The sequence below is a fragment of the Dermacentor variabilis genome, chromosome 3 (genome assembly GCF_050947875.1).
Source record: "Dermacentor variabilis isolate Ectoservices chromosome 3, ASM5094787v1, whole genome shotgun sequence".
Classification (NCBI taxonomy): Eukaryota; Metazoa; Arthropoda; class Arachnida; order Ixodida; family Ixodidae; genus Dermacentor; species Dermacentor variabilis.
The window spans coordinates 62595921-62622957 of NC_134570.1; the positions used below are offsets into that span (position 1 = coordinate 62595921).

At 47.3% G+C, this 27037-nt stretch overlaps 1 protein-coding gene across 1 annotated transcript in view; it reads left to right on the forward strand.

Annotated features, from left to right (window-relative positions):
- LOC142574546 (high affinity cationic amino acid transporter 1-like) overlaps window positions 1-27037 on the forward strand; it is a 152884-nt gene that overhangs the window by 116216 nt on the left and 9631 nt on the right. The window contains exon 2 of the mRNA XM_075683601.1: window positions 12924-13043. Within this exon, the coding sequence (XP_075539716.1) occupies window positions 12924-13043 (120 nt within the window). The remainder of the gene's footprint in view (window positions 1-12923; window positions 13044-27037) is intronic.

Sequence of the window (27037 nt, forward strand, 5' to 3'; positions counted from 1 at the left end):
CCATATAACGACAATGTCCGAAGTGTTCCACTCCGGCATCTGCAGTGGTTGCCCACCATTTACTATGGATGTGTACTGGGACGTGAAAGTGCACTTGGAGGTGTGAAGTATAGAAGTGACCAACCTGAAGAATATGAATGATGGCTCACGAATAATAATAATAATAATAATAATAATAATAATAATAATAATAATAATAATAATAATAATAATAATAATAATAATAATAATAATAATAATAATAATAATAATAATTCTCTTTGTTATTTCTGGAAAACACAATGCATTATTCAGTCCTGCCAAAGCCACATTGGGATTGACTAGCAGAGCCTAACAGCCAGCACACAATGTGTGACATAATAGGAATACTCAAATAATATTTAAAAAAACGGATAAATCCGCATATATACACCGATACACATATAATACACAGAATTACACACATCTACATATATACGTACATATTCGTATATTTTCTATACACGTCTTGCCAACAGACATTTTGTCGCTCGTTTTTGCAGTGCCTGCATGAAACCGTCCTCCATGCTTAGATGTAATTAAATTCAGACATTGCCTCGTGGCAACCGAGGTGAATAAGAGAAAGCCAATTATCAGGCGCCTGACGTGGCTGCGTTGCCCCAACCAGGGTGTGTGTCCGAACTTCAAGTATACAGCGACATGTGATGCAGCAGTGTTGCAGCAGTCGTTTCTAGGATCTTTTGAAGGGTTGCGCATGCCGGTTTCGTAGCCCCAAGATTAACCATCCTTCAACATCAGCAGTCACCAGTGTTCAAAAGTTTGGTGAAATGTTCACTTCACCCGACTTCTAATTGCGGTCGAGACATTTTGGCCGGGGCAACTGATGCCAGGTAGTTGGTGCGCCATTTTTTGTTTCCCCCTTTAGAGTAGCTCTACCCGAAACAAGTGCCTCTTCTGTCGGAGGAACTGTTCTTCGGGGAAGAGGAATCTCTTCGTCAGTGGTCATACCATTTCCTGTTTCTATCTGATGTACAGGTGTGGCTTATCTTTCGGCAAGCTTGATTCTCGTAGCCAAGACACACACACACACACGCACACACAGGCACACAGGCACACACGCACACACACGCACACACACGCACACACACGCACATACACGCACTCACACGTAATGCATGCGTATTGCAGAAGTGGCGCGTTCGGATTCTACCAGCGGCAAGCTGTTTTACAGTGTAAGCTATTATGGGCTCATTCCAATAGCCGTTTCGGTTGTCGATGTGTTCCGCTGCCGCCGGTGTCCATCGCAGCTATCGCCAGAAATGCGGAAAAAATAACTGACCAGTTCTCTCCAGAATCGAACCTGGGTACTCTGCGCTGGAGTAAGCCGCGCCACCTCTGCGCCATGTCAGCGCTTGCTAGCTACCGCGAAAACGTGCCCTATGCAAGCGTCCTAGTGCGCGAGGAGTCACGCGACGTGAGGCACGCACCGGGTAGCGACGATACATGGACACTTTGCATCGCAGTTGCATATGATTGTATCAGATAGTGCGCCATGTAGCACTTGCATAGGTAGCGATAAAAGGTAGATAAAGAAGCTTTGAAGAAGCAAAAGAATAAGGAGATGTAGACAAGAATGGTAGAATAAAAGACATGTATAGCATATCTAATTACATCAAAAAGGCCAGGTGACTGTTTATTACCGTCCAATTTCAAAGGGGACGCCAGAAAATTGTCGTCGTCATCGTTCTCTTCGTCGTCATCATCATCATCCTAATCATCATCGTCGTCGTCGTCGTTGTCATCATCATCATCATCATCATCATCATCATCATTTGCAGCAGCAGCAGCAGCAACATGTTTCCGCAGCGATTGCAAGCTGCTACGGAAACACGCCTTGTACCCGCGTCTATAGCGTTCGAGGAGCCGCACGATATGAGATGCGCGCCGCGTAGTTTTGATACGTGGGAAATTTGCATTACAGTTGCATATTACTGTACCAGATGTCACGTGTAACCCTTACATCATATCGTTACAAATGTCAAGGAATGTCACATGTGCGGCGCGCGATTCCTGAGTTTACTCTTCGGTACACGTTACGGTGCCTCCTCGCAAGGTATAGGAGCTGCGGCTGAAGAAGTGAATCATAGAGCTACGCGCACGGCTGCAACCAGGCAACGTCGGGCTCAGCAAACCGCTGTGCAGAGAGCAGCACAAACCGCAACCAGCCGTTGGCGGCCGGCGCACAGTTCAGCTCGTTCACGTGAAATCGACGAAAAGAGAGTTCGCCACGAAGACCCTGTGGTGCGTGTTTTCGAAAACGAAGCGCCTATGGTGCCGCTCCTCCAGTTTACATTGTGGAGGTGCGGCGCCTGCCGCGCAGGCCTGGGATATTTTTTTCGTCCACTTTCATTTCCTTTCAGTTCCTCATCATCTCTGCACTTCAATTAAAACTGCAGATAACTTTCCTTACCCTTTCCTTGGCTTCATGCATTACTTGTTGGCTTCGTATGGTTGTGACCAACAGTAATGAATAGTCATGCTTGAACAATGTTCCAGAGTGGGCCACCTTATAACTACGTTATAGGCTAGAAATTTGTATCCGGTGTTGCTAACTGTGTTTGGGAGTCGGTAGCTGAACCCCATTAGTAATGGTGATATACCGTGTTCAATTAGTAAAGTTGCAAACTGTCGTTATTTTCGTGCAGTTATACCAAGATAAAGAATATAACAGGAGTGACTACAACTCCTTTTCTTGTTTTGAGAGCGCATCGCTACCATGGGCACATAGGCACGGTTTCATTCGTAAATCATTTGCCTCATGTGCGAAGAAACCCAAGCAAAGAAAAGTGCGCACGCGGGAAAGATTGCGACATAAAACGACAGCAAAGCAGGCGACGCCGCAAACGTGAATTGAAAGGGAAAATTAATTAAGGGGCTCACTTGATTCCCTCGGGCACCTATCCGCTTCCGGCGCTTTGTGGCAGGCATCGCGAAGGCCTTGCAATCGCTGATCCCCGGGCGTCTCTAGCACCGCGCCGCCAAGCTCCGGGATTGTCGTTTATAAGGCAGGTTTAAGGATACGGGCGCGCGCTTTCTTCTTCACGCAAATTGATTTCGTTTCTCTCGTATCTTTTATCTTGTTTCATTTTTATTTTCTTCTTCGAATCTAAACAAGGCTTCCTCGCGAGATCCCCAGTTCCCTCTTCTTCGAGAGCCGGGTCGCGTTTGATCCGTCGAGAACAGTTTCTCTGCATCATTTTCATGTTCTTCGTTTTTTTTTCTCTTGATTTAGTTTTGACAGTGTATCTAGACCGGGTTTGCGAGCTTTCGGAACTCTCTTAGAAGATGTTTCTTTGGAGAGAGCTTACAGTTGCGCAGCTCGTTTGGTTGATTGGTTGGTTGGTTGATTGTCTGTGCCAGTTTGTTTCAAACGCTTCCTTCGTCGTACTTAATATTGAGATAATGTACTATGTTTGCTTCTTAGCATAATTTATGACACTGTAGCGCGTTCTATGTTTGGCAGCGAGTTATAGACAGCTGAACGGATATAGTCGCTGCATTAACTCGAAGCGTATGCGCATGTAGGTTTCTCAAATGTATTACGCGAATTTTTGAGAAAGACATCAGCAAGTATAGGTATGGTGAAAGCTGCGCTTTACCGAGAAGCACGAACACTTTAGAAATAGGCTACAGTGCAAGTGAAAATTGAAGAACTCCTTGACGACTCCGCCATTCACGCAAACGTTATATTGCAAACACCATAAATAAGCAGCGCGTGATTGGCCGTTGTCGTATAAACAGTGCGATCAGTGCTGACATAGAACAGTGATGCTTACAGAGAGAAAAACATGGACGCATAAAGAGAGAGAGAGAGAGAGATAATGGGGATCGTAGGGCTTGACTATTTATTGCGATAACAATTATATCGACACTCCAAGTGAATTTTTGACGTCGGCGTCACCGTGGATGTCCGCATGTATTTAGGTATATGAATGTTATATGCTTATCAATGACGAACTGCTACACTATTCAATCACTTTAGTTGCTTATGCAATGTATTACGTTCTTAGCTAAATCATTCCTCATAATCTTGAAAATGGCAGTCCACAAAAAGAGGTCTTGAAAAGTAACATTAACGGCGCATGCCTTCTATCTTAAATCTTCTCCGGCTATTATTTATGAAAGTAAAAAGCTATATCATTGTTTAAACCTGAAAGTGATGTAATTTTACTGGCGCGGCTCTTCACGGGCAGCATAGTGGCGCCTGTGCAATGTCATTACAGGCCCTACATGCCTTTGAAGAGTGCCATGCTTTGAAGAGTGCCAGAAATTTCAGCGCACCTGCGTATGTAGCGTCCGCGTTGGTCGTACCCGATAAGTAGAACACAGCCCGCGAAGGTCAAGCGCAACGCTAAACCTTGCTGTCGCAGTCAGTACTTCGCCCTTCTGTCGAAACTGCCAATTTCGTTGTTGATGTCAATCGTGTGAAGACTATAGACATTAAAATGAATGCAAGCGTAAAAAGAAAATTGCCCATATTCAATTGAAATGCTCGTTTATTCAGGACGAGTGAAAGGGAGAAGTGGCCTATCGCTTTTGGGAGCCGTGCCCACAACTTCTGCATGCCGCGTGCAATTCCCTACCAATTGGGCTGTGGCGTCAGCTTTACTCACGTCCACTATAGTGAACATGTGTAGATGGGCACTAAACCTAGCCCTGCGAGTGTTAAACTGCGCAATGAATGACCGCGGTGGTGGAATAAATAAATATTGCGTGCTAGAACACTTTGCCCTCTGGCTGCTTATTGGTTATTGCTTGTTCGGTATGATAGGGCGACGAACAACAGTGAGAATATTCTGGCCAGTACAGCCTTCATGCCTTCGCTTACAATTGCTCAAACGTGTACCATTCGACAGTAGTTCTCGGCTCGGGGTCACGTGTTCCGCGCTGTTCGGGTGCACATCCCGTCAGCTGATAAAGGCCTCAACGATACCTGTAGCAGCAGGCGACATTAGGAGCAGGGACATTAGGCTGCTAGCGGTCTACCCTTAAGAGTACGTGGACAATGGTTCTAGAGTAAGCGCGGAAATCTCTTTTACAGCGAAGCTGTATGTGGCTAGGGTTCCATGCATTTGTATTCTCCGTTAACAAGAACTATCATCATCAATGGCTCATGCCCCCTTAAGCATTCATACTCCCGTAAGCAAGCAAAAGATGCGATGGCTCATAACCCGTAAGGCAGAGGCTACAAGCACTCAACAAAGTGAAGCGAACAGTGCCAAACTTCTTTCTATTCACGCATACAACATACAGAAAAGCTTGTCGAAAACTGTGATCATCAATGACTCGTACCCGCGTGAGCAATGGCTCATACCCCTGAAAGCAAGCAAAAAAATGCAATGAATCATAGTCCCGTATAAGGTTCATGGCTACTCACTTTGTGTGAATTAGCTGCGATGACACTACCCCTGTTGTCGTTGTCAGTGATTTCAATGTGGATGTGTCGGTACCGAAAAGGAAGCGCTTTACGCGTTTCGTGTTGCAGACATATCCCCTGCGATTCCACACCCATCCGGCCCAACCGACCACCCAGCAGCGTACGTGCATCGATTTAAAATTACCAAAGAATGTGGTTGCAGTTGCGAGTGAAATAAGGACCACGCATCAAGACAATACGCGGGTCCGTGCCTTTGTTCAAAATTATGTGCCAACTTCATGTCGCGATGCTAGACAGCTTCGACAACCACCTTCACAGAATGGAATGACTCATGATTTTTTTCACTTTCTTGTCTTTTCTTTTCTCGTTTTGTAATTCTGAACCGGTCAATAAGTTTTCGAGCTAGGATAGTACCGAGCGCTCAAGAAGGATCTGTGTCCAGCCATCATTAAGACTGCAGATCAAGAAATCTTTCTGTTCGTGTTTGAGCTCTGTACAGGGTGGTTTTCTGCTTCAAATACCAAGCTTGTCTAAATTATCTAGTTTCTCTGAGCGTCTTCACGGTCGCCTGGTCACGTGCGATTCAAAACTACGCTATCAGAACCATATAGAAATTTCTTTTAGTATTTCTGCAACCTTTCTTCTCCTGCGTCCAGAGACGGGATAAGCGCTTGCTTCCGAGCCAAACAAACGATACTGTTCTACATATAATACTGTCCTACATAAAATTAATCTATCGCGGATAATTCAATTAGTTTTTAGACGTGTAGGACACTCTGGGCTGGATTTCCCCGCCATAGGGTGGCCTCGCCGCCAACAGCGTTATCTGACCGAGTTGTCGCGGTTGCTGAGTGTCCATAGTTTAAAGTTGAAATCCACGGATTTTTTTCTTTTTTTAATCTGAAAGTGGTAAGCTCGAATTCACCTCCTGTACGCCACATCTCCATGCTTGGAGTGACGCCTGACACAGGCAGAAAATGCCGAGAGTCTGTGGGGCTATACTAATCCAGATACAACCAAATTAGGGAGGCCCATTGAGCTACAACTCGGCACTGTTTCCCCAGAACAGGAATTGGACTCCCTGGTCCAGCATTCACCCACTACCTCCCTCATCACTCCTTCGATCAAACAATGGGCTCTCACTCCTCAGCAGCTGCGGAGCACATGACCAAGGCGGCGCTCATACCTGCAGCGCAGCAGAAGGTGCTAAGAATCTCTGAAACGGACAGGCCGCCAATGCAAACTGACCATGGCAGCGTTCAATACGCTAACCCTCTCTAGTGAAGCTAGCTTATCAGGACTATTTGAGGAACTATCCGGCATTGTTTGGGATATCATTGGCCTTAGTGAGGTTAGAATAAATGGTGAGGCTTATACAGTGCTGACTATATAACGGCCACGCTCTTCGTTGTAGGGGGCTCACACATAAGAAGCAATACAGGGTAGTATTCCTAATATACAAGTACATAGCGTGCAACATTGACGAACTCTACAGCATTAATGAGAGAGCAGTAGTAGTGGGATTAAAACGTAGTAAGAGGTATAGCATAAAGGTAGTACAAGCCTACGCTCCAACCTCCAATCACGATGTTGATGAAATAGATCAGTTTTGCGAAGATGTTGAATTAGTGATGAGAAAAAGAAAACTCAATATACTGTAGTCTTGGACGACTTCAAAGCGAAAGGGGGGGGGGAAGTAAGCTGGCGAAGAAGCAATCGGCAGCTACGGCGTCGATTCTAGGAACACTAAAAGAAAGAAGTTGGTAGAATTCGCGGAAAGGAATAAGCTGCGAATAATGAACACCTTCTTCAGGAAGCATAGCAACAGAAAGGGGACCTGGAAAAGCCCTAGTAGTAAAACAAGAAAGGAAATAGATTTCATACTTTCTGCCGATCCCAGCATAGTGCAGGATGGAGAAGTTTTAGGTAGGGTAAAGTGCAGTTATCGTAGGTTAGTGAAATATAGGATTCACCTCAACATGAAAACAGAAAGATTAAAATTGATCAGGGAGAAACAGGCCAACCTAGAAGCCGTAAGGATAAAAACAGACCAATTAAGGCTGGTACTTGCTAACAAATATGCAGCCTTAGAACAGAGAGATGAAGATGACAGAGATGTATTGAAAGAAACCGTAACTAGGCTGGCTGAGAAGCAGCAATTGAAGTGGGAGTTTAGGCACCAAAGCAACTAGTAGGTTGCTCTCTCAAGTAACAAAAAACCTATTTAAGAAACGACAAAGAATGAAAGTGTCCAACTCAAGAGATAAGATACAATTCGCGGAACTGTCAAAAACGATCAACAAGGATAAGCTAAGGGATATTCTAAATTATAACGTAATAAAGACTGAGGAAGCCGTAAAAAATTGATGCAGCATGAAATCCGTGAGAAGGAAACTTTGCATAGGATAAACCGAGATGTATGCGCTGAAAGATAAGCTGGGTAATATCATCAGTAATTTCGAAGATATAGTAAAAGCAGCGAAAGAATTTTATACTGACGTGTTCAGTACCATACCTTCATTCGGAGTAGTAATGAACATGTTACAGAGGTTCCTTCTATAACTTTTTATGACTACCGACGAATTTAGGAGGGCTTTGCAAGATATGAAACGGTGCAAAGCGGCAGGAGAAGATGGAATAACAGTCCATTTAACCAAAGGTGGAGGAGACATCATGCTTGATAAGCTTGCGGCCCTTTAAAAGAAATGTCTCACGAATTCAAGGGTCCTATAGAACTGGAAGAATGCCAACGGTATGCTAATTCACAAAAAGGGAGACGTTAAATCATTAAAATCTTATAGGCCCATTATCTTACTCCCAGTATTATATAAAATATTCACCAAAATAATCTCCAATAGAATAAGGGCAACACTGGACTTTAGTCAACCAATGAAACAGGCTGGCTTAGGAAGGGATATTATACAATGGATCACATCCATGTCATTAATCAGGTAATCGGGAAATATGCAGAGTACAATAAGCCTCTCTATAGGTCTTTCATAGATTACGAAAAGGCATTTGATTCAGTAGAGACACCAGCAGTCATAGAGACATTACGTAATCAAGGAGTACAGACCGCTTACGTAAATACCTTGTAAAATATCTACAGAGATTCCACAGCTGCCTTAATGCTGCACAAGAAAAGTTGGAATAAAGAAAGGGGTCAGACAAGGAGACACAATCTTTTCAATTATATTCACTGCGTGCTTGGAATAATTGTTCAACTGGGAAGGCTTAGGAGTAAGGATCGACAGCGAATATCTCAGTAATCTTCGGTTTTCCGGTGACATTGTTTTATTCTGCAACACTGCAGATGAATTACAACAAATGATTGAGGACCTTACCGGAGAGAGTGTAAGAGTGGGATTTAAGATTAATATGCAGAAGACAAAGAAAATGATGAGTAGCCGGGCAAGAGAACAAGAGGTCAGGATCACCAGTCAACCTCTAGGGTCTGTGAAGGAGTACATTTATTTAGGTCAACTAATCACAGGGTACCCTGATCATGGGAACGAAATTTATAGATCAGAAAATGGTGTTGGGATGCATATGGCAGACATTGGCAGCGCCTCACTGGAAGCTTACCATTATCATTGAAAAGGAAGGTATACAATCAGTGCATTTTACCAGTGCTGACATACGGGGCAGAGACGTGGAGACTGATAAAGAAGCTTGAGGACAAGTTAAGGACCACGCAAAGACCGATGGAACGAAGAATGTTAGGCGTGATGTTAAGAGACAGGAAGAGAGCGCTGTGGATCAGAGAGGAAACCGGGACAGCCATTATTCTAATTGACATTAGGGGGAAAATGGGCTAGGCAGGCCATGTTATGCATAGATTTGGTAACCGGTAGACCATTAGGTTTACAGAATGCGTTCCAAGTGAAAGGAAGCGCAGTCGAGGACGGCAGAAGTCTAGGTGGGGTGATGAAATTAGGAAATTCGCAGGTGCTAGGTGGAGTCGGTTGGCGCAGGACAGGTGTAATTGCATATCGCAGGGAGAAGCTTTTGTCCTGCATTGAACATAAAAGAGGATGGTTATGATGATGATGAGTTATTAAACCTCAAATATGAGTTTGTATAAGTTGTACACAGAATGGTCAAACACGGGAGTTCAGGTGACCGCCTAACGATGTAGATGGAAGAGTAGAAGAAAAGTAACTGGTTTTTTTTTTTTTTGTGGTTGCCGTTTGTTCGCCTCACGTAAGAGCAACGAAGGCGCGCCAAAATAATGCACGCTGCGAAATACTGACCGTTAAGCGGGAAATCTAATAGAGTGACATTAGCGTTTCCTGCCTTTGCTATTGCCTATGTACAACACTTTCCTTTTACCCCTCGTGATTATTTTCTTTTCATTTTTTTTCCTGACTTCGTGAGAACCCTGTCAGAGCTTAGCAGTCTCATTACAAGATGTGAGCAGCATTCGCCTAATGACGGCGTTGTGGAGGGTATAAGCGGTTTTACGCGTTAAGCCCGAGGCACTATGTATACGCACGGTTAAACAACACCTCGCTTTTGCCGCGCGCCTCGCCCTTATTCGAGCCGTATATATATATATATATATATATATATATATATATATATATATATATATATATATATATATATATATATATATATATATATATATATATATATACTTTATTCACACAACAAGGCAATACAGAGCACTTCGTGCTACAAATAAATAAAAATAAAGAAAAGGCAGAAAAGGAAAGAAATGAACGAAAAAAGAAAAACTACAAATTATTTTTCATCCCAACGCTTCCGATTCCGTTTATTCATCCACTTTACAGCCACCGTTTGCGGCCTGTCTACAAGCTTTATCACTCTCGAAAATTGCGCCACTTACTCATTTTGTCTACGCCTGTAGACTTCGCCAGCGGATCTAGCCAGTCGCAGCTCATGTGTGCAAACTTTACCCTCAGATACTATCTTTCTCGGCACGTTGTTCGTCGGCCGCTGTGCAGTTTCTTACCGCGCCACATTAAATCACCATAACCTATTCTCACTCACTCACTCACTCACTCACTCACTCACTCACTCACTCACTCACTCACTCACTCACTCACTCACTCACTCACTCACTCACTCAATCACTCACTCACTCACTCACTCACTCACTCACTCACTCACTCACTCACTCACTCACTCACTCTTCCGGCTTTCCCATACATTCATTCAAGAACTACCTCAATCACACGAGCTGCCGTACAAATAATCAGTGAATCGATACTTCGAGATTTCATCGCTGTCTGTTCATTTCCGCATCGACTCGCGCACCGGCTCTCTTTCACTCGTCAGCTCACTCCTTCACCCTTTCTCACATTCGGCGCCGACAAAGTTTACATTGCACGAAGAGAACACGCAGAGATCCCTTCTTACTCAACGAGACCCGATACTGCAAGTTTCGCGAGAAATCCGGTGTGTTCCGGCGACGGACCTTCATTCCGCGCGCGGTACATATCCTTGCTGCAGCAGTTGATTAACTCTGAGTATTGCGCACTATGGAGCAGTGATTACTTCCCTCATCAGAACAAAGCTCGTTTTCTATAGCCTTTCTCATTCGTATTTTGTGTTCTGTGTGGTCAGCTGGGACCTTTCCCCCCAAGCGCACGATAAGCAGGCCGCACCGCCGTTCATGATGCCTGACCTTCAAGAAGCTGGCGCCTAATGAGGGAGAACCTGCTCCCCTCCTCCTCTCCACTGCCTCCGGAGAGAATAAGTGTTAAGGAGATATCGGCGCCAGCATTGGCGGCTCCAGCCTTCCAAGTGCGCAGAAAAGAAGCTGACCACTGCCTCACAGCGCCTCATAATCGCGTTATGCCGGCAAAGGGACATCAGCGTGACGAAAATTAACTTGCCTCGTCGGTCACTTGGGGTATAGCTCTCCGGACATCCTACTACAATGCTTATGAGCTTGCATGGGCAATCGGTCGCGAGCGAAGGAACTGTCGCGGACTGTCCTACTAATTCGCAGAACATAGCGAAGAGGAAAGAAATTAACCATCCGTCGCGGAACTTGAACGCTCAGCCGGATTCATCAGCGTTTTATCCTATTAACGAGCTTAAGTGGAGGGTATGCTTTCCCATGCGCTGTGAATCCTGATAGGCTTAACTACGTGACCTCGGGGCTTCGTGGAGTCGGTGAGGCCATTCTTTGGTCCCAGTGATGGGATGTGGCAGCTCTTGCTTCCCTTTGCGGACGTTCGGTTCCCTGATTCGTCCACTTTTACTTTGTACGTATCTGATATCGGTAATTTCTCTACGCGCCTGTAAAGGTCCGGTATTAGTCAGTGCGCTCCAATCACGCAGATAGGGAACTGAGCACCGCCACGTCATTCTGCAATCTCGTTATCTCCAGCCCCATCTCCCTGGGGGAGACCGTGCCTCATAGATGTTTACTTATTCTTGATCTATCGTTCGTCCCCCAACTGGTTTTCCCTGATACGCTAGTATAATCTTCATTAGCTTGTGCGCAGATAAAGTGAAATGAGCAATAAAATGCCCTGTCACGTGCCGAACAATGTTCTGAAAAGAAAAGAAGACACAGACATTTCAGGCTCGAAAACTCGTTGAACCTCATCAGTGTTACTTCGACTAAGTCGAACTCTCTAGCAATCCGTAGAAAGGATTACATCTGATATTAAGCATGCGAGGTGCAGGCGCAGTCGTAAGTTGTCTGGGGCTATTTTCGGACACGTGGCTACTAATACGAAACCGAACACCCGTTTCTACTTCAGGACATATTTTTTCATTGTTCTCGCACTGAAATAAGAAGCAAGAACATAATATATATATATATATATATATGTGTGTGTGTGTGTGTGTGTGTGTGTGTGTGTGTGTGTGTGTGTGTGTGTGTGTGTGTGTGTGTGTGTGTGTGTGTGTGTGTGTGTGTGTGTTCGACTCGGCGAGCATTAGCTAATATATAAGACCCGGTGCCGCAGTACTTCAGTAACCGTAGCTTCAGTATCCGATTATGTGTTCCGTTCCATATTAGCGCACATTTCTCCACATCCACAAGAAGCCAAGGGACAAAGCCAAGAAAAGCACTGGACTAATTAACTGTATTACGGTGCGTTCGGACTCGAACAAAAAGGGAAATGCGAGAAGGACAGGAAAGAGCGTTTCCTGTCCTTGTCTCATTTCAGTTCCGTTCGCTTCTTAACACATCGTAATAAGTACGAACCAACTGGCCCAGCAACAAGTAGCGATGCTTCAACTGGGCGGCAGTTGCAATTGAAATGTATAAATAAAGAGTCAGAGTTCCGGTCGAAAGGCGAATCATTGATAGCGATAGCAATGTAGTAGGCAGCTACACGAACTAAGGTTCGTGGCTTCATTAGCAACATAAATTGGAGTAAACATTCGCTTACTATAAACAAACAAGCATGGCGTAACAATTGCGTGGACAAACGTGAATAGATCTTACTCCATGGCTGTGAGCGCTCGGCGTCACAAAAACCTCACCGCAACTTCGCGTTTCTTGTTTTCTTTTGTACAGGCGTGGCTGTGAGTCTGGGCACCGGCGTCTACGTGCTCCTTCCTCGTGTGGCACGCGAGGAGGCGGGACCCGCCGTCGTCTTGTCCTTCCTGGTGGCGGCCGTCGCATCCTGCCTCGCCGGTGAGTACTCAACCGTGGGTCGAACAGCAGAGGGGCTTTCGCTGATGAAATCCAGGCAGCGAGCGGATTTGACTCTTCGCGGAACGTTATGTTGCGAACGCGCAGCTGGCAATGCTACCGTTTCGTATTTCTCTGTTCGCCCAATGTGCACCTCGCCATGCGCGAACGACGCACCCGGATGACGCAGTCTTCTTTTCCACAGCTTATGGCGGCGGTGTCTCGGCGACATTTATTGCCGCCGCACGTGCGGTGATTCTGCCGAATTGATTAGCGCAGTTCCTCTGTAATATGCGAGAGGAGTCGGTGCGTTCCTGGCAGGTGAAATATGTCAGCGCCACCTATCGACTACGGCGTTTGATGACTTAGTTTGACTTCAGCAAAACGGCTGCTGCGAACCCCGAAAGAATCCTGCAGGCAACAGCGCAGTGCGTCGGAAAATTTTGCGAGCCGTGATGCCTGCATCGCCGCCACTCGCGTCGACATGCTCTGGTCGGGGAGTTTTTGTCTTCCCATGTTGTTTTCTGATATCATTTTTATGCGTTTCAATGTGAAAGCACCGAGGGGCCCATCGAGCGGAAAAGTCAGCGTCTGTAGCAGCGAAACGGCACCTAAATTCCGATTACTGCGACGCCACTTCACGAGCGCGCCTCAACGGAGCGGAGCGGAGCGAAACGGTGTTGCGTGAGAGGAGAGGGCGTCGCCGCGTCGCCACCTCACCAGCGCGCCTCGGCGGAGCACATACGGCGACGCGCGCGACGCCGCTTGTCGAGACGGCTTGCCGTCGGCGAGGCACTCGCGTGACACGCGTGTGACGCGTGCGTGCGGGTGCCGCCGGCGCGCGGTCCGTGCCTCTCACCCCCACAAGGCTGCGGCGCGCGTCTGCCGGCCTTGGTGGTGTTGGAAACTCAGCGCTGACGCCCGTTGTTGCACCTGGGTCGCAAGCCCCAAGGGTAGCGTTGGCCTGGCGGCCTGGGGCACAACTGGAAGCATTCGAAGGTCCCGGCAAAGCATGAGTCGACAGGTAACAGAACAACTTGTTTATTCTAGCATAGCATAAGAGCGGGCGGTCAGGTCGACCGAAGTAGAGAGACGGGAGTGCACGTTACTCAACAGAAAAAATCGGAGCCTCTCTTGGCGTCCGGGGGCAGCTGCTTTTATACTCTCGCAGTTGAGGGCAAGAAGGAACGCCCCTAAAGACGCGCACGTGACTGTGCCGCTCGGGCACGTTGGGAAGAGAAGGTGGCGCAGCCGTCGTGCCGGCGCCGCTCGGGAACGTTGGGATGAGAAGGTGGCGCAGCCGTCGTGCCGGCGCCGGTCAGACCTCCTCGCTTCACAGGTGGGGGAGCTCCTCTCCCCGGCTGCCGCGCTTCGACAAGCGTGGGCACCAACATGCACATACACACACACACGCACATGAAGACACGTGGCATTGGAACATGCCTGGACGCGCTTGGCGGGGAGGCGTAGCGGCGGCGCTGAACGGGCCAAAATGTCTGCCGCTTTGAACGAAGCCCCAGCGTCCGTTGCATCCGCGCCGGCTATACCGCGCGTCGTAGGCGAAACGTAACAGACCGCCCCGCCGGGGAAAGGAGATCCCGATGGTCAGGGGACTGCATCCGCTGTCCGGAGGGATGTCGCTCGATGATGCTCATAACCGATGTCGGGCGTCTCTCGACGTTTCTTGAGCGCAGCGCACAGAGAAGGCCTCGTTCTCTCGTTCAGGTTCGCACAGGACACTGCAAAGTGACTTCGGGAGAGTTCACATTCTTGTTCTCGTTCCCGGCAAGCGTTAGAACTACGCTGAAACTCAACCGCTCAGTCAGCAAGCACGGCACAACCCTCACTAAGCCCTGCCAGGCTCTTTCCCCTTTTATACCACTGCCTAGTTCCTTACAGTAGTCTAGCAGCACTCAGAACGCGTCCACAAATTGGAAAATTGCACTAGAAGCACATCATCACTTTGAAACACTACACAAAAGCAATATGTTAAAAATCCTGCCTCAGGAAGAAAAACATCAGTAACAAACAATTTTGAGGCTGATTCCTACGTTAGGGGCTTCGACTTAAGCCATCGGCGTTACCGTTGAGACTCCCCTTTTTGTAACGCACCTCAAAGGAATATTGTTGCAAAGCGAGGCTCCAGCGCAGGAGGCGGCCATTTTTGGGAGAGATGGTCTGCAGCCATTGGAGAGGGCAGTGATCCGTCTCAATGATAAACCTCGAGCCGGCTAGATAGCATGACAATTTCTGAACGGCCCACACGAGACACGCACACTCTTTCTCGGTGGCGCTGTACGCCTGCTCACGACTGGTCAGCTTACGACTAGCATACAGGACGGGGTGTTCTACTTCTCCATTTTCCCGTTGGCACAGTACAACGCCCATGCCTCGCTCACTAGCATCGCACTGAACAACGAACCCTTTTGTATAGCCTGGCGATCGTAGCACAGGCTGGCTTGTTAGGGCGCTCTTTAGGGCGCTAAAAGCTCTTTCCTTTGTCTCGTCCCAGACGACTGTTTGCGGCTCTGTCTTTCTTAGAGCATCCGTCAGGGGAGCCGCGATATCAGAGTACCTGGGGATGTACCTCTGATAGTAGCCGGCGACACCTAAGAACGACCGAATATCGGTCTTCGTGCGCGGTTGCGGGAAGTCTCGCACACCGGCCACCTTTATTTCAGAGGGGCGGCGACGACCCCGACCAATCACGTGACCGAGGTAGACAACCTCGGCCTGTGCTAACTGGCACTTGGGAGCCTTGACTGTCAAGCCCGCTTCGCGCAGGCGGGTTAGCACTGCCCGCAAGTGTGCCATATGCTCAGACCAGGATGCGGAGAATATCGCTACGTCGTCTAGATACGGTAAAGCGAATTCTTGCTGTCCCCGCAACACTTTATCCATGAGGCTTGAAAAGCAGTATGGCGCGTTCTTCAAACCAAAACTCAACACTTTAGGACGGAATGTTCCCATTGGTGAAATGAACGCCGCATATCTACTAGCCTCTTCTGTAAGTGGAACCTGCCAATAACCCCTGACAAGATCTAGGGTGGAAATAAACTGAGCGCTACTAACTTTCTCAAGGCGCTCCTCGATGTTAGGGATCGGATAAATTTGATCCTTAGTGATGGAATTAAGCCTGCGGTAGTCGACGCAAGGACGAGGTTCCTTGCCCGGTACCTCAACTAAAATCAAAGGGGAGGTATAATCACTCTCACCTGCCTCAATAACACCGAGCTGTAGCATTTTCTTTACCTCAGCCTCCATAATATCGCTCAGGCGGGGTGACACCCGGTACGCCTTGGATCGTACTGGCTCTGGGGAGGTAAGTTCTATGTCATGAGTAAGGACAGAAGTCCTACCAGGCCTCTCAGAGAACAGACCTTGAAACTCTTGTAAGAGCTGGTGTAGTTCGGTTTTCTGCTCAGGCGACAGCGATGCTCCACTGACTAAGTCACTAATGGCTTGACCGGTGTCTTCCCTGTTCGTCACTGAGCCTAGTCCCGGAAGCTCGACCGGAAGCTCTTCAGGAACGTTTACCATCATGCACACCACTGCTTCCCTTTGTCTATAAGGTTTGAGCAGATTACAGTGGTAAACTTGCTGTGCTTTCCGCTTTCCTGGCAGACTCACCACGTAGTTAACGTCCGACAGTTTCTGAACAATTCGTGCTGGGCCCTCCCACTGCACGTCTAGTTTGTTGTTTAGCGATGTGCGCAATATCATGACCTCATCGCCCACCTCAAAACGACGGGCCCTGGCGGTCCGATCATAATAAACCTTGGCCCTCTGCTGGGCCTTTGCCATTGCTTCACCTGACAACTCCTGTGCCCTTCTTAAGCGTTCGAGGAGCTTAAGCACGTACTCCACCACGACTGGGTCGTCGCCCCTGCCTTCCCACGATTCTCGAAGCATGCGAAGCGGAGATCGCAGCGAGCGACCGTACACCAGCTCAGCTGGCGAAAACCCCGTAGCCGCATGCGGCGCGGTCCGTAATGCAAACATCACCCCAGGCAGACACAGCTCCCAGTCAGTTTGATGTTCAAAACACAATGCTCTCAACACGCGCTTCATGACGGAGTGGAGCTTCTCAACGGAATTCGACTGTGGGTGGTACACTGAGCTGTGTAACAGCTTTACCCCACACCTTTCTAGAAAAGTTGTCGTCAAAGCGCTAGTAAACACTGTGCCCTGATCTGATTGGATTTCCGCAGGAAAACCAACTCGCGCAAATATGGACAGTAGTGCATTGACTATCTCAACTGAGCTGAGTTCTTTAAGCGGCACTGCTTCAGGGAACTTTGTCGCTGGGCAGATCACAGTCAAAATGTGTCTGTACGCCGTGGCTGTTACCGGCAGAGGTCCCACTGTATCAATAACGAGCCGTCTAAAAGGCTCCGTAATGATAGGTACCAATCTCAACGGCGCCCTCGATTTGTCCCCTGGTTTGCCCACCCGCTGACAGGTGTCACATGTCCTCACGAAATGGTCTGCGTCCCGAAAACACCCTGGCCAATAGTACTCTTGCAAGAGACGGTCCTTAGTTTTCTTAACTCCTAGGTGTCCGGACCACGAACCCCCATGCGACAAGCGCAACAGATCCTGACGGTAGCATTGAGGAACGATCAGCTGATCGAACTCCACTCCCCTGCGGTCTAGATACTTCCGGTACAGGACCCCACCTCTTTCCACAAAGCGAGCATTTTTCTTGGCGATACCTTCCTTGACAATGCAGCGTATGTTTTCTAGGCTGCCATCCTTCTTTTGCTCGGCTATCAAAACCGGCTGACTTTTAGCAACCTATTAAGTCCGTCTGACGTAGGCGCGATGAGCAAATTTGCAGATAGCTCTTCTAACTTTCCCGCATCGGGAATTTCCTCTCCAGTATCTGGTGCCTTTAACGTTACAGACTCAATTTTATTCAGTTCAGGCGTGCTCTGAATATCAGCTTGCTGCGCCTCTGACCCTTTTTCATTGTTTGACAACGTCGGCCCCGCAACTACCGCCTTTGCAGCGAGCTCCCGAACCCTCGATCTGGTTAAGGCCTGAACGCTAGCCTCACCAAACAAAAGCCCCTTCTCGCGCAGGAGGTGATCGGACCTGTTCGAAAATAGGTACGGGTACTGGGGGGGCAGCATAGATGACACTGCCGCCTCCGTCTCAAGCGCTCCGAAAGGTCCTTCAATAAGCACTTTTGCTACGGGCAGACACACGCTGTGAGCTTCCACGGCTTGCTTGATCCATGCGCACTCTCCCGTGAACATATCGGGTTCTACGTAGGAGGGGTGAACTACATTCATCGTAGCTGCGGAATCGCGAAGCACTCGGCACTCTTTCCCGTTCACGAGGAGGTCTCGCATGTAAGGCTCGAGAAGCTTCATGTTCTCGTCAGTGCTGCATAATGACAAAAGCACGACTTTTGTTTTTGTTTCTGGACACTGCGCGGAAAAGTGACCCGACTTCTGGCACGTATAACACACGCGCGCTTGCCTCGTCTCGAACCGCTTTCTGCGTTCGGCTTCGGCTGCCTCCGTCTCCTTAGGTTCGGTCGCACTGCTTTCACTCGCATCCGCACTACGTGTGTTCCCCTTTTCTCTCATGGGTGTGAACTTTGGCCTCTCAAACTTGGAGCCAAATTCACCCTTTTGACCGTCCTTAGCTCCGCGAGCCCGACGCGTCACAAACTCCTCGGCTAGCTCGGCGGCTTTAGCCACTGTACTAACGTCTGGCCTATCCAAGACCCAGTACCGCACGTTCTCAGGTAACCGACTATAAAACTGTTCCAGCCCGAAGCACTGCAGAACTTTATCGTGGTCACCAAACGCTTTCTCTTCTTTGAGCCACTCCTGCATGTTTGACATAAGCCTGTACGCAAACTCCGTATATGACTCACTTCTGCCTTTCTCATTTTCCCGAAACTTCCGACGGAACGCCTCCGCTGACAGCCTGTACTTTTTTAGCAGACTCGATTTCACTTTGTCGAAATCCTCTGCCTCCTCTCTATTCAAGCGAGCGACTACGTCGGCCGCCTCGCCGGGTAACAAAGTGAGCAAGCGCTGTGGCCACGTTTCCCGAGAGAACCCCTGCTTCTCGCACGTTCGCTCAAAGTTAACCAGGAACAAACCAATGTCCTCTCCAAGCTTAAACGGCCGCATCAGGTCAGTCATTTTGAACACTACGCGTTCTCCTGCACCGTGTGCCTGACTTCCATTACGAGCGCTTTCCATCTCTAACTCGAGACGCTTCATTTCCAAAGCGTGTTGACGGTCACGCTCTTGTTGCTCTCGCTCTTTCTGTTCTTTACGTTCACGCTCTTCTTTTTCTTTCTGTTCTTTAATTTCGCGCTCCTGTCTTTTTGCCGTCTCCCTCTCCTCAATGGTCTCAAGGCATTCCGACAGCTCGTCATCCTCAGCTTCTAACTCAAGAATAGCCCTTAGCAGTTCTGGTTTTCTGAGTTTGTCCGAGACATCCAGACCCAACTCTCTTGCAAGCTCCAGCAATTTCGGTTTGCGCAACGACTTCAAATCCATGGCTGCTCTGAATGCTGCTTTCTCTACTGCCTATTATTGTCTTGCCGCAAACTAACCCGGCAGCAACGACAACCACAATTACCAGCTCTGTTTCTGACACTAACAAAAGCCTGGCAAAACTCAGAAGAAGAAAGTCCCGCACTCACCAAACCTCGCAGCCAAGAATTCAGCGCAGTCGTTCCGCTGCAGGCAACCAGTCATCACACAGGGCTCGTTGCACTGCTCCCGGATGGTCGTTGTGCTGCTCAGCATACAGTCAACTGCATATCTTCGCTGCTGGCCTCCGTTGTCGCGATCCCACCGCTGCCACCAGTTGTTGGAAACTCAGCGCTGACGCCCGTTGTTGCACCTGGGTCGCAAGCCCCAAGGGTAGCGTTGGCCCTGCGGCCTGGGGCACAACTGGAAGCATTCGAAGGTCCCGGCAAAGCATGAGTCGACAGGTAACAGAACAACTTGTTTATTCTAGCATAGCATAAGAGCGGGCGGTCAGGTCGACCGAAGTAGAGAGACGGGAGTGCACGTTACTCAACAGAAGAAATCGGAGCCTCTCTTGGCGTCCGGGGGCAGCTGCTTTTATACTCTCGCAGTTGAGGGCAAGAAGGAACGCCCCTAAAGACGCGCACGTGACTGTGCCGCTCGGGCACGTTGGGATGAGAAGGTGGCGCAGCCGTCGTGCCGGCGCCGGTCAGACCTCCCCTTATAAAAATTTCTAGCAACATTTTTTAGACAGTCTATGGACTTTTGTTACTAGAACCTACCAACAGTCAATTGAAATTCTACCAGCTGTCTTTATACATCTCTAACAGCGCTCTAGTAACACCCTAGAAACAATTGGCCACCAACTTTCAATAGAAATATGTTCATAGGATGTCTTTAAACTTCCTACCAATTTCCTATGAACATTTGTCTTTATACACCCTAGTAACATTCTTTCAAAAGAGAAATGTTCATATATTTTCTGTTAACTTCCTACCAACCCCCTATTGACAAGCTTTCTTTATACACCGTATTAACATTCTTTCAAAAGAAAAATGTTCATATATTTTCTGTTGACTTCCTACCAATCCCCTATTAACAAGCTTTCTTTATACGCCATACTAACATTCTTCCAATTGAACAATGTTTGTAAACGTTCTGCCAACTTCCTACCAATCACCTATTAACATTTGTCTTTATACACCCTAGTAACATCCTATCAAGAATTGGATCCTATCAAGAATTGGCTACCGTACTTCAACTGAAGCATGTTCATAGATGGTCTGTAAACATTGTACTAACCGTCAACCAACACAAGTCTTTAGGCTCTTTAGTAACACTCTGGCAATATTTTACTTACATGTGCTTATGTACTTGCTATTGACGTCTTACTATTCCCCTAGTAACATTTGTCCCACATACGACCTAGTAGCGTAGTGTAAACATTTGTCAGTATGTGTGAACATGTTGGTAAAAGGCAGTATGCACCGTAGAAGGTGCACGTAAATGGAAAACAAATGCAAGTTTGCACTGAAAGAAGTTTATTCACACAAAAATATTTACACAGAATTGTGAGAGAAGTAGTAGAGAAATTAAAAGAAAAAATAAATGAATAATGACTTAGTTGATTACGGCATGGCAGCTGTCGCATAATCTCTAGCAAGCATCGATTATGCAAGCTGATGTCTCAGAATGCTTGCAGAATGAACCAACCCTGCACAGAAACAAGATGGTCAGTGTTAACATCATGTTCAGGTTAGCATATCACATACATAGAACAGCTTTTTAAGGTTCACATGAATGATAAAATTGTGACCGTCATCCCTGTTTACTTGCAGAAGAGATGGCAAGGATGGGGCACATTATTCAATGCATATCCTTTGCTGCGTTGTATTTACTACGTGTTATTAAAATTAGGAAAGTGTACTAAATGGGTTTCTCTACCAATTAACTGCATAAATGAGTTACTCACTAAAAAAGTTAATTACATGGTTTATTCATGGTGAAATTTGTAGCACGCACAATACACACGGACGCAGAGAAGGTGGACACGCGAGCGCTTACTCAAAGCTGGTTATTTTTGGAAGGACTAAACGTAACAGCGCCAGCTAGCTGCACCGAGCATGTGCAAAACGTGTCATCCATTTTTATATAAACAGATGACAGAGCTTGAAGCAGTATTCAAGAATACAAATGCTTTGTCAGTGATAGCAAGCAATGGCTGACTGATGCATATTTAAGCACGCCTTATTACATGGAACGCTTCTGTAATTTGACGTGTTCGTTTATTTTTACTCGAAAACAAAATATCAGTGTCAAAAAATACCGGTTCACAATGACATAGGTTGCAGTGGTTAAACAGGTGCGAATGATTTTCGTTCACATTCGCACTTGTCTATCCAGCGCAACCTATGTCTTTGTGAACCGTTCCCAACCATGGCGGCTGCATTTCGATGGGGATAGAATACAAAAAAAAATTAAGACAGAGGGGAAAATGAAGAAACCCGCTCGCGTAGTTAGATACTCAACTGAGTGCACGTTCAAGAACTCTAGGTGGTGAAAATTAACCTGCAATCCACCATTATATACGGCCGCCCTCATAATCATATCGAAGTTTGTCACGTGAAACCATAGAACCTAATTAACGTCCCCCCACAGTGGGCTACAAGGGACGTCGTAGTGAAGATCTCCCTGTTAATTTTGGCTGGGGTTATTTAACGTGCACCCAATACACGGGTACGCGAGCGTGGTTTTTCTTTTTTTTTTTTTGCATTCCAACTTCATCGGAATTCGGCCACCGCGGTCGGGATAAAACGAGCGATATAGAGCTCAGCCGCGCAACATTAATACAGAACTGCACACGCACACAACGCACACAACGCACACAACGCACACAACGTACACAACGTACACAACGTACACAACGTACACAACGTACACAACGTACACAACGTACACAATGTACACAGCGTACACAACGTTCACAACGTATACAAGTGCACGCAATAAGAAGTGGCTGAAGTTCGAGAAATAGGTCGAGACCAATTGTCGCTGAGAAAGGCTAACAGCGTCTTCATTGCGCACAAAGCACTACCGCATAAACGGTATATACGTATAAAGCAAAAAAAAAAAAGAAAAAGAAGGAAAAAAGATGCACTGGCTGTCCGCACCGTGACAAAGAGATGCTGCGGAAATTGGCCCGTGGCATCCTCACCTGCATTTAAAGCTTGCGCCTGTTTTTGTACAATTTGATTCTGTTCTGAACGGCGGCGAAAGCCAACGTTGATAGCGTGGCCTCAGAGATCGCACCGACGCAGCTGGAGGCACCGTTGCCATTTCGCAACCAACGGTTGGCAGCACAGCGATTTTTTTTTTTTCAATGTCACGTTGAGGGGAAATCTGGCACCACTACAGTCTGTCTATATGCTAGTTCCTAACGCGGGCGCTGTGTCACCATAATAATAATAATATTTGGGGTTTTACGTGCCAAAACCACTTTCTGATTATGAGGCACGCCGTAGTGGAGGACTCCGGAAATTTTGACCACCTGGGCTTCTTTAACGTGCGCCTAAATCTAAGCACACGGGTGTTTTTGCCCCCATCGAAATGCGGCCGCCGTGGCCGGGATTCGATCCCGCGACCTCGTGCTCAGCAGCCCAACACCATAGCCACTGAGCAACCACGGCGGGTCTGTGTCACCATGGGAATGGCCGGATGTAGGTGTGTGAGGCACCTTTCGAACGTGACTTGTCTTGAAACACAGGCATTTCCGCACGGATAAAGCTTTGTGAGAATGAAATCACGATATAAATCCTTTGAGCAGAAAAGAAAAGGAGGTAAGAAAGAGACAGAAAATGGCGCTGTCCCTTTGTTACGTCCGGTTTTCTTGCGTTGTCTCTGCTCAAATGATGTACGAAAAGCCCGAATGCTTACGCTTCCGCAGTTCGCCACGAAGTCTTCGTTCTCCCGTAATGCATATTTTGTCCGCGTTTACACGAACTTAACAGTAAGTAGGTGAAGGAAGCCAAAGCAGAGGATTGAAAATTACCGACAGTGAAAGCAAGACCTCGTAGTCTTCCAATTTTAGCCACCGCCGGTACTGTTCGCGCGTTTGATATTAATTGCACAGTCACATCAAGAACAACGCAGCGTTCCAATTCCTCTCTCCAGGACAGACGCTGCAAGGAAGCTTCGTCACTTGGCACGCAAACTCTCTTTAACAAAGTCGAACACCCCATATGTAAGGCGCATCAGGTTGTAGAACCCTACGCTCCTACTCCAACCTCCACCCGGGCTTCACCGACGTGAGGCATCGCTTCTATACCGGCTTTGGTTGGAAGTAGCTTTCACGAAGGTATACACTAATTTGTTTGGAATTACCGACAGTGCTGCATGCGACTTCTGCAGCGTGGAAGAGAACATCGAACATTTATTGTGTCATTGTCATCGATTTCCATCGGGAAGGCAAACATTATCTATCGCATTGCGACGGCTGGACGATCGGCCTTTGTCTGTGCAGGTGCTACTTGAAGACCGTCCCCGTCGCTCTTCGCCCCACAAGGCTGTGAAGGCACTTTTGTCTTTCTTGAGGGCGACTGGCCTATGTGAACGCCTCTGACTCGCTCAGGCACTCCTCGTGCGTGCGCGAGCTAACCGAAGCTTTCCTCCCCCTCCCCTCCCTCTCTCTCTATCTGAACTTTCTATTCCCTCTTTCCCGTTCCTCGGAGTAGGCTAGCCAACTAGACGCATTTCCGGTTAACATCCCCGCCTTCTATCTTTGTTTCCTCCTTCTCCTCTTCAATGGAGTAATAAAAAGAAAAGTTTTTACATGATGATAAAGATTATTCAGCATTTTGCACAGCTTTCTTTAGTGAAGAACGAATGAGTCCTTATGACAAACGGGAACGCTTCCCACCAGACATGTCGTCACGGTGTCTTGGTTCTCCCAGAGTAATACCAGTCCGAAGAGATCGTATCCCGGCATTTCCATCCATAGATCGGCACAGCAGCGCCACTCTTTTCTCTCTATAGGGAGCTGGTTGGTTGAACGAGGATAAATACGATCCTTCGCATAGCGCACCAGAGGACCGGTTCACGAGCAACAACATGACCAATACAAGACGATGCGCGAATTCGAAGCTGTTTATTTTCCGTTGGTGCATATCACATCTGTTCAGATATGTCAAAGGAGACAGACGAGCATCCATCAAAAACCAACAAGTGGGCAAATAACGGGAAAAAAAGAGGAACACTTGCTTAGTCTGCACGATCGCTAAAGACCTTTGTTGTGTTTTAATCAAGCGCAACGATCAATATTCTCCGCTGTTTCCTGTATGAAACGTTGATGGCGTGCTTGCGCATTTATCAGTGAGACGCATTTAAAATGCCTCATTAATCGCCTGTCATTTAACTTGTCTGCTCATCGTTAATCTCATTAGTCTTGCCACTGTCCCGTTCTTGCGACTCGGTCCTGTAGCTGCGTTGTTTCTTCTATGCCATAAATTAGTTGGCGTGCATACGTCTAGCTTCTGTATATCTCGAGTGGACAGGCAGTTTCTGATAATTTTATAGCTCATAACGAATAATAGATGTGAACACGGAATAAGAGAACGCGACGTTGCTGCTCCTCCCTTTCAAGAGATGCTGTTAAATCTCTGTGCCATCTTCTTATAGGCAGTGATTCGAGGAACTTCCGGTAAATAATGTAGCATTTATGCAATATATTTCTGTATTCCACTGTAATGTCATGATGACTTTCTCGGCGCCTTTTCTTGCATACTTTTTTTCTGTATTCTCCCTCTCTTTCTATGTATGTGCATATTTCTTTATCTTTCTGTCTCCCCTTACCCCTTCCCTAGTGCAGGGTAGCATACTGGATATCTATTTTCTGTTTAACCAGCCTGCCTTTCTTATCTCATTTATCTAGCTCTCTCTTTGGGGTGACGTTCTTTTATTCTTCTCCTAATTGAACATCATAATGACTTTCGCATGCGTTGCCTTATATTTTGTAGCAGTTAAGAAACAAAATGTAAAAAAAGTCAAACACAACAAACAAAACCTAACAAAATAAAAAAAGAAGACAACAACAATAACAACAACAAAAAAATTGGTTCTGCAGAAACTTAACGATAACAGTTAAACTTCCACTCAGTTCAGTAATCGCAGTATCAACTAACATGAGCGTTCTCGCACATAAACGCTATGCCCGTAATCGTGCATATATACGCGTTTTTCCCCACGCCTAGGGGTGCCTATATAAGAGACCTCTGTACGCGCGATTTGCGTCTGACAGGTCTATTACAGACGCGAAACTGCCTGCTATCTGACTTAATCTGGGTTCAACCAAATCTACGAAGTAATGAATGGACGTTACTTAAATACTTTTTTTCCGTACACCGGAAAAAAACAAAAACAAAAAGGGTTCGGGAACTTGAAAACCACATCAGGTGCCTCGCAATGACCTTGCCATATATGATGATTATTCCGGCTGCACCGTACTAATCTATCCATGTCAAATACACCGCGGGATTATGTCGATCCAGTTTTCTCTAGCGCATTTTTTTTCGATACTTCTTTTTATGTTTGTTCTCAAATCGCTCACCATTTTTTTTCCATCTCTCTTTTCCTTGTTAGCTTCGCGTGTTACTCCTGCCGACCGGGTGTTCGATTACAGCCCAATTAGCTTTCCGCGCAACGACCTCCGGCGAGCGTGACGGATGGGGCGACGTAATAACCTGCAAGCCGTGTACGTACAGCGGGCGTTCCCTCACAACGATCGCACCGCGATGTTCTCAAACAAAATTAAACTTTCATCCGAGCGAAGAATGAGGGACGGCACGCCCCCGAGTAACGCGGGAAGGGTGGTCCACAAAGGGGTTTTTAGGGACCGTGCGGAGGAAAGCGCGCGGCGATGCGGAGGGAATGTCCGCTCTTCATCACTGCCGCTTGGCACTTTCGCACCGCACCCCGCGTACTATAAAAGCGTGCAGTCAACAGGAAGCGAGAACTGATCGAGTAAGCGAATCGGAGGCTGACTTCGCAAAAGCTGATTTCGCAACTCGCCAGCAGCGTTTCGGCTTTCGCATAGTACCACGCGTCTCGCCTCGTTACCGCTACAGCGGCGACGCGTGCGTGTGTTCTTATTAGCGATAGGAGTTGCGAAATAGCCGACGTAGGCTCTTCCACGACATTCGCTTGCCCTACACTATATGGCTAACGACTCGCTCACGGTGCCATTGAGACGAGGAGGGACTTGCAAACGGAGGACGCAGTGAGAAAGAGATGGTGGCTGCTTTTTCAATCTTGTTGACATAGGTTCGACTAAGTGAGACGAACATACTTGCGAAAATGTTCTATATACGAAGCGGCACCTACGTGGAACCATTGTCCTTGAGTACCGGCTCTACCTGCGGTCGAGCTTGCTGCCACGGTTACCGAATGTCACTCCAAATATCGTTCCACATAACCTAAGTTTCACTAAATGTATCATGTGAC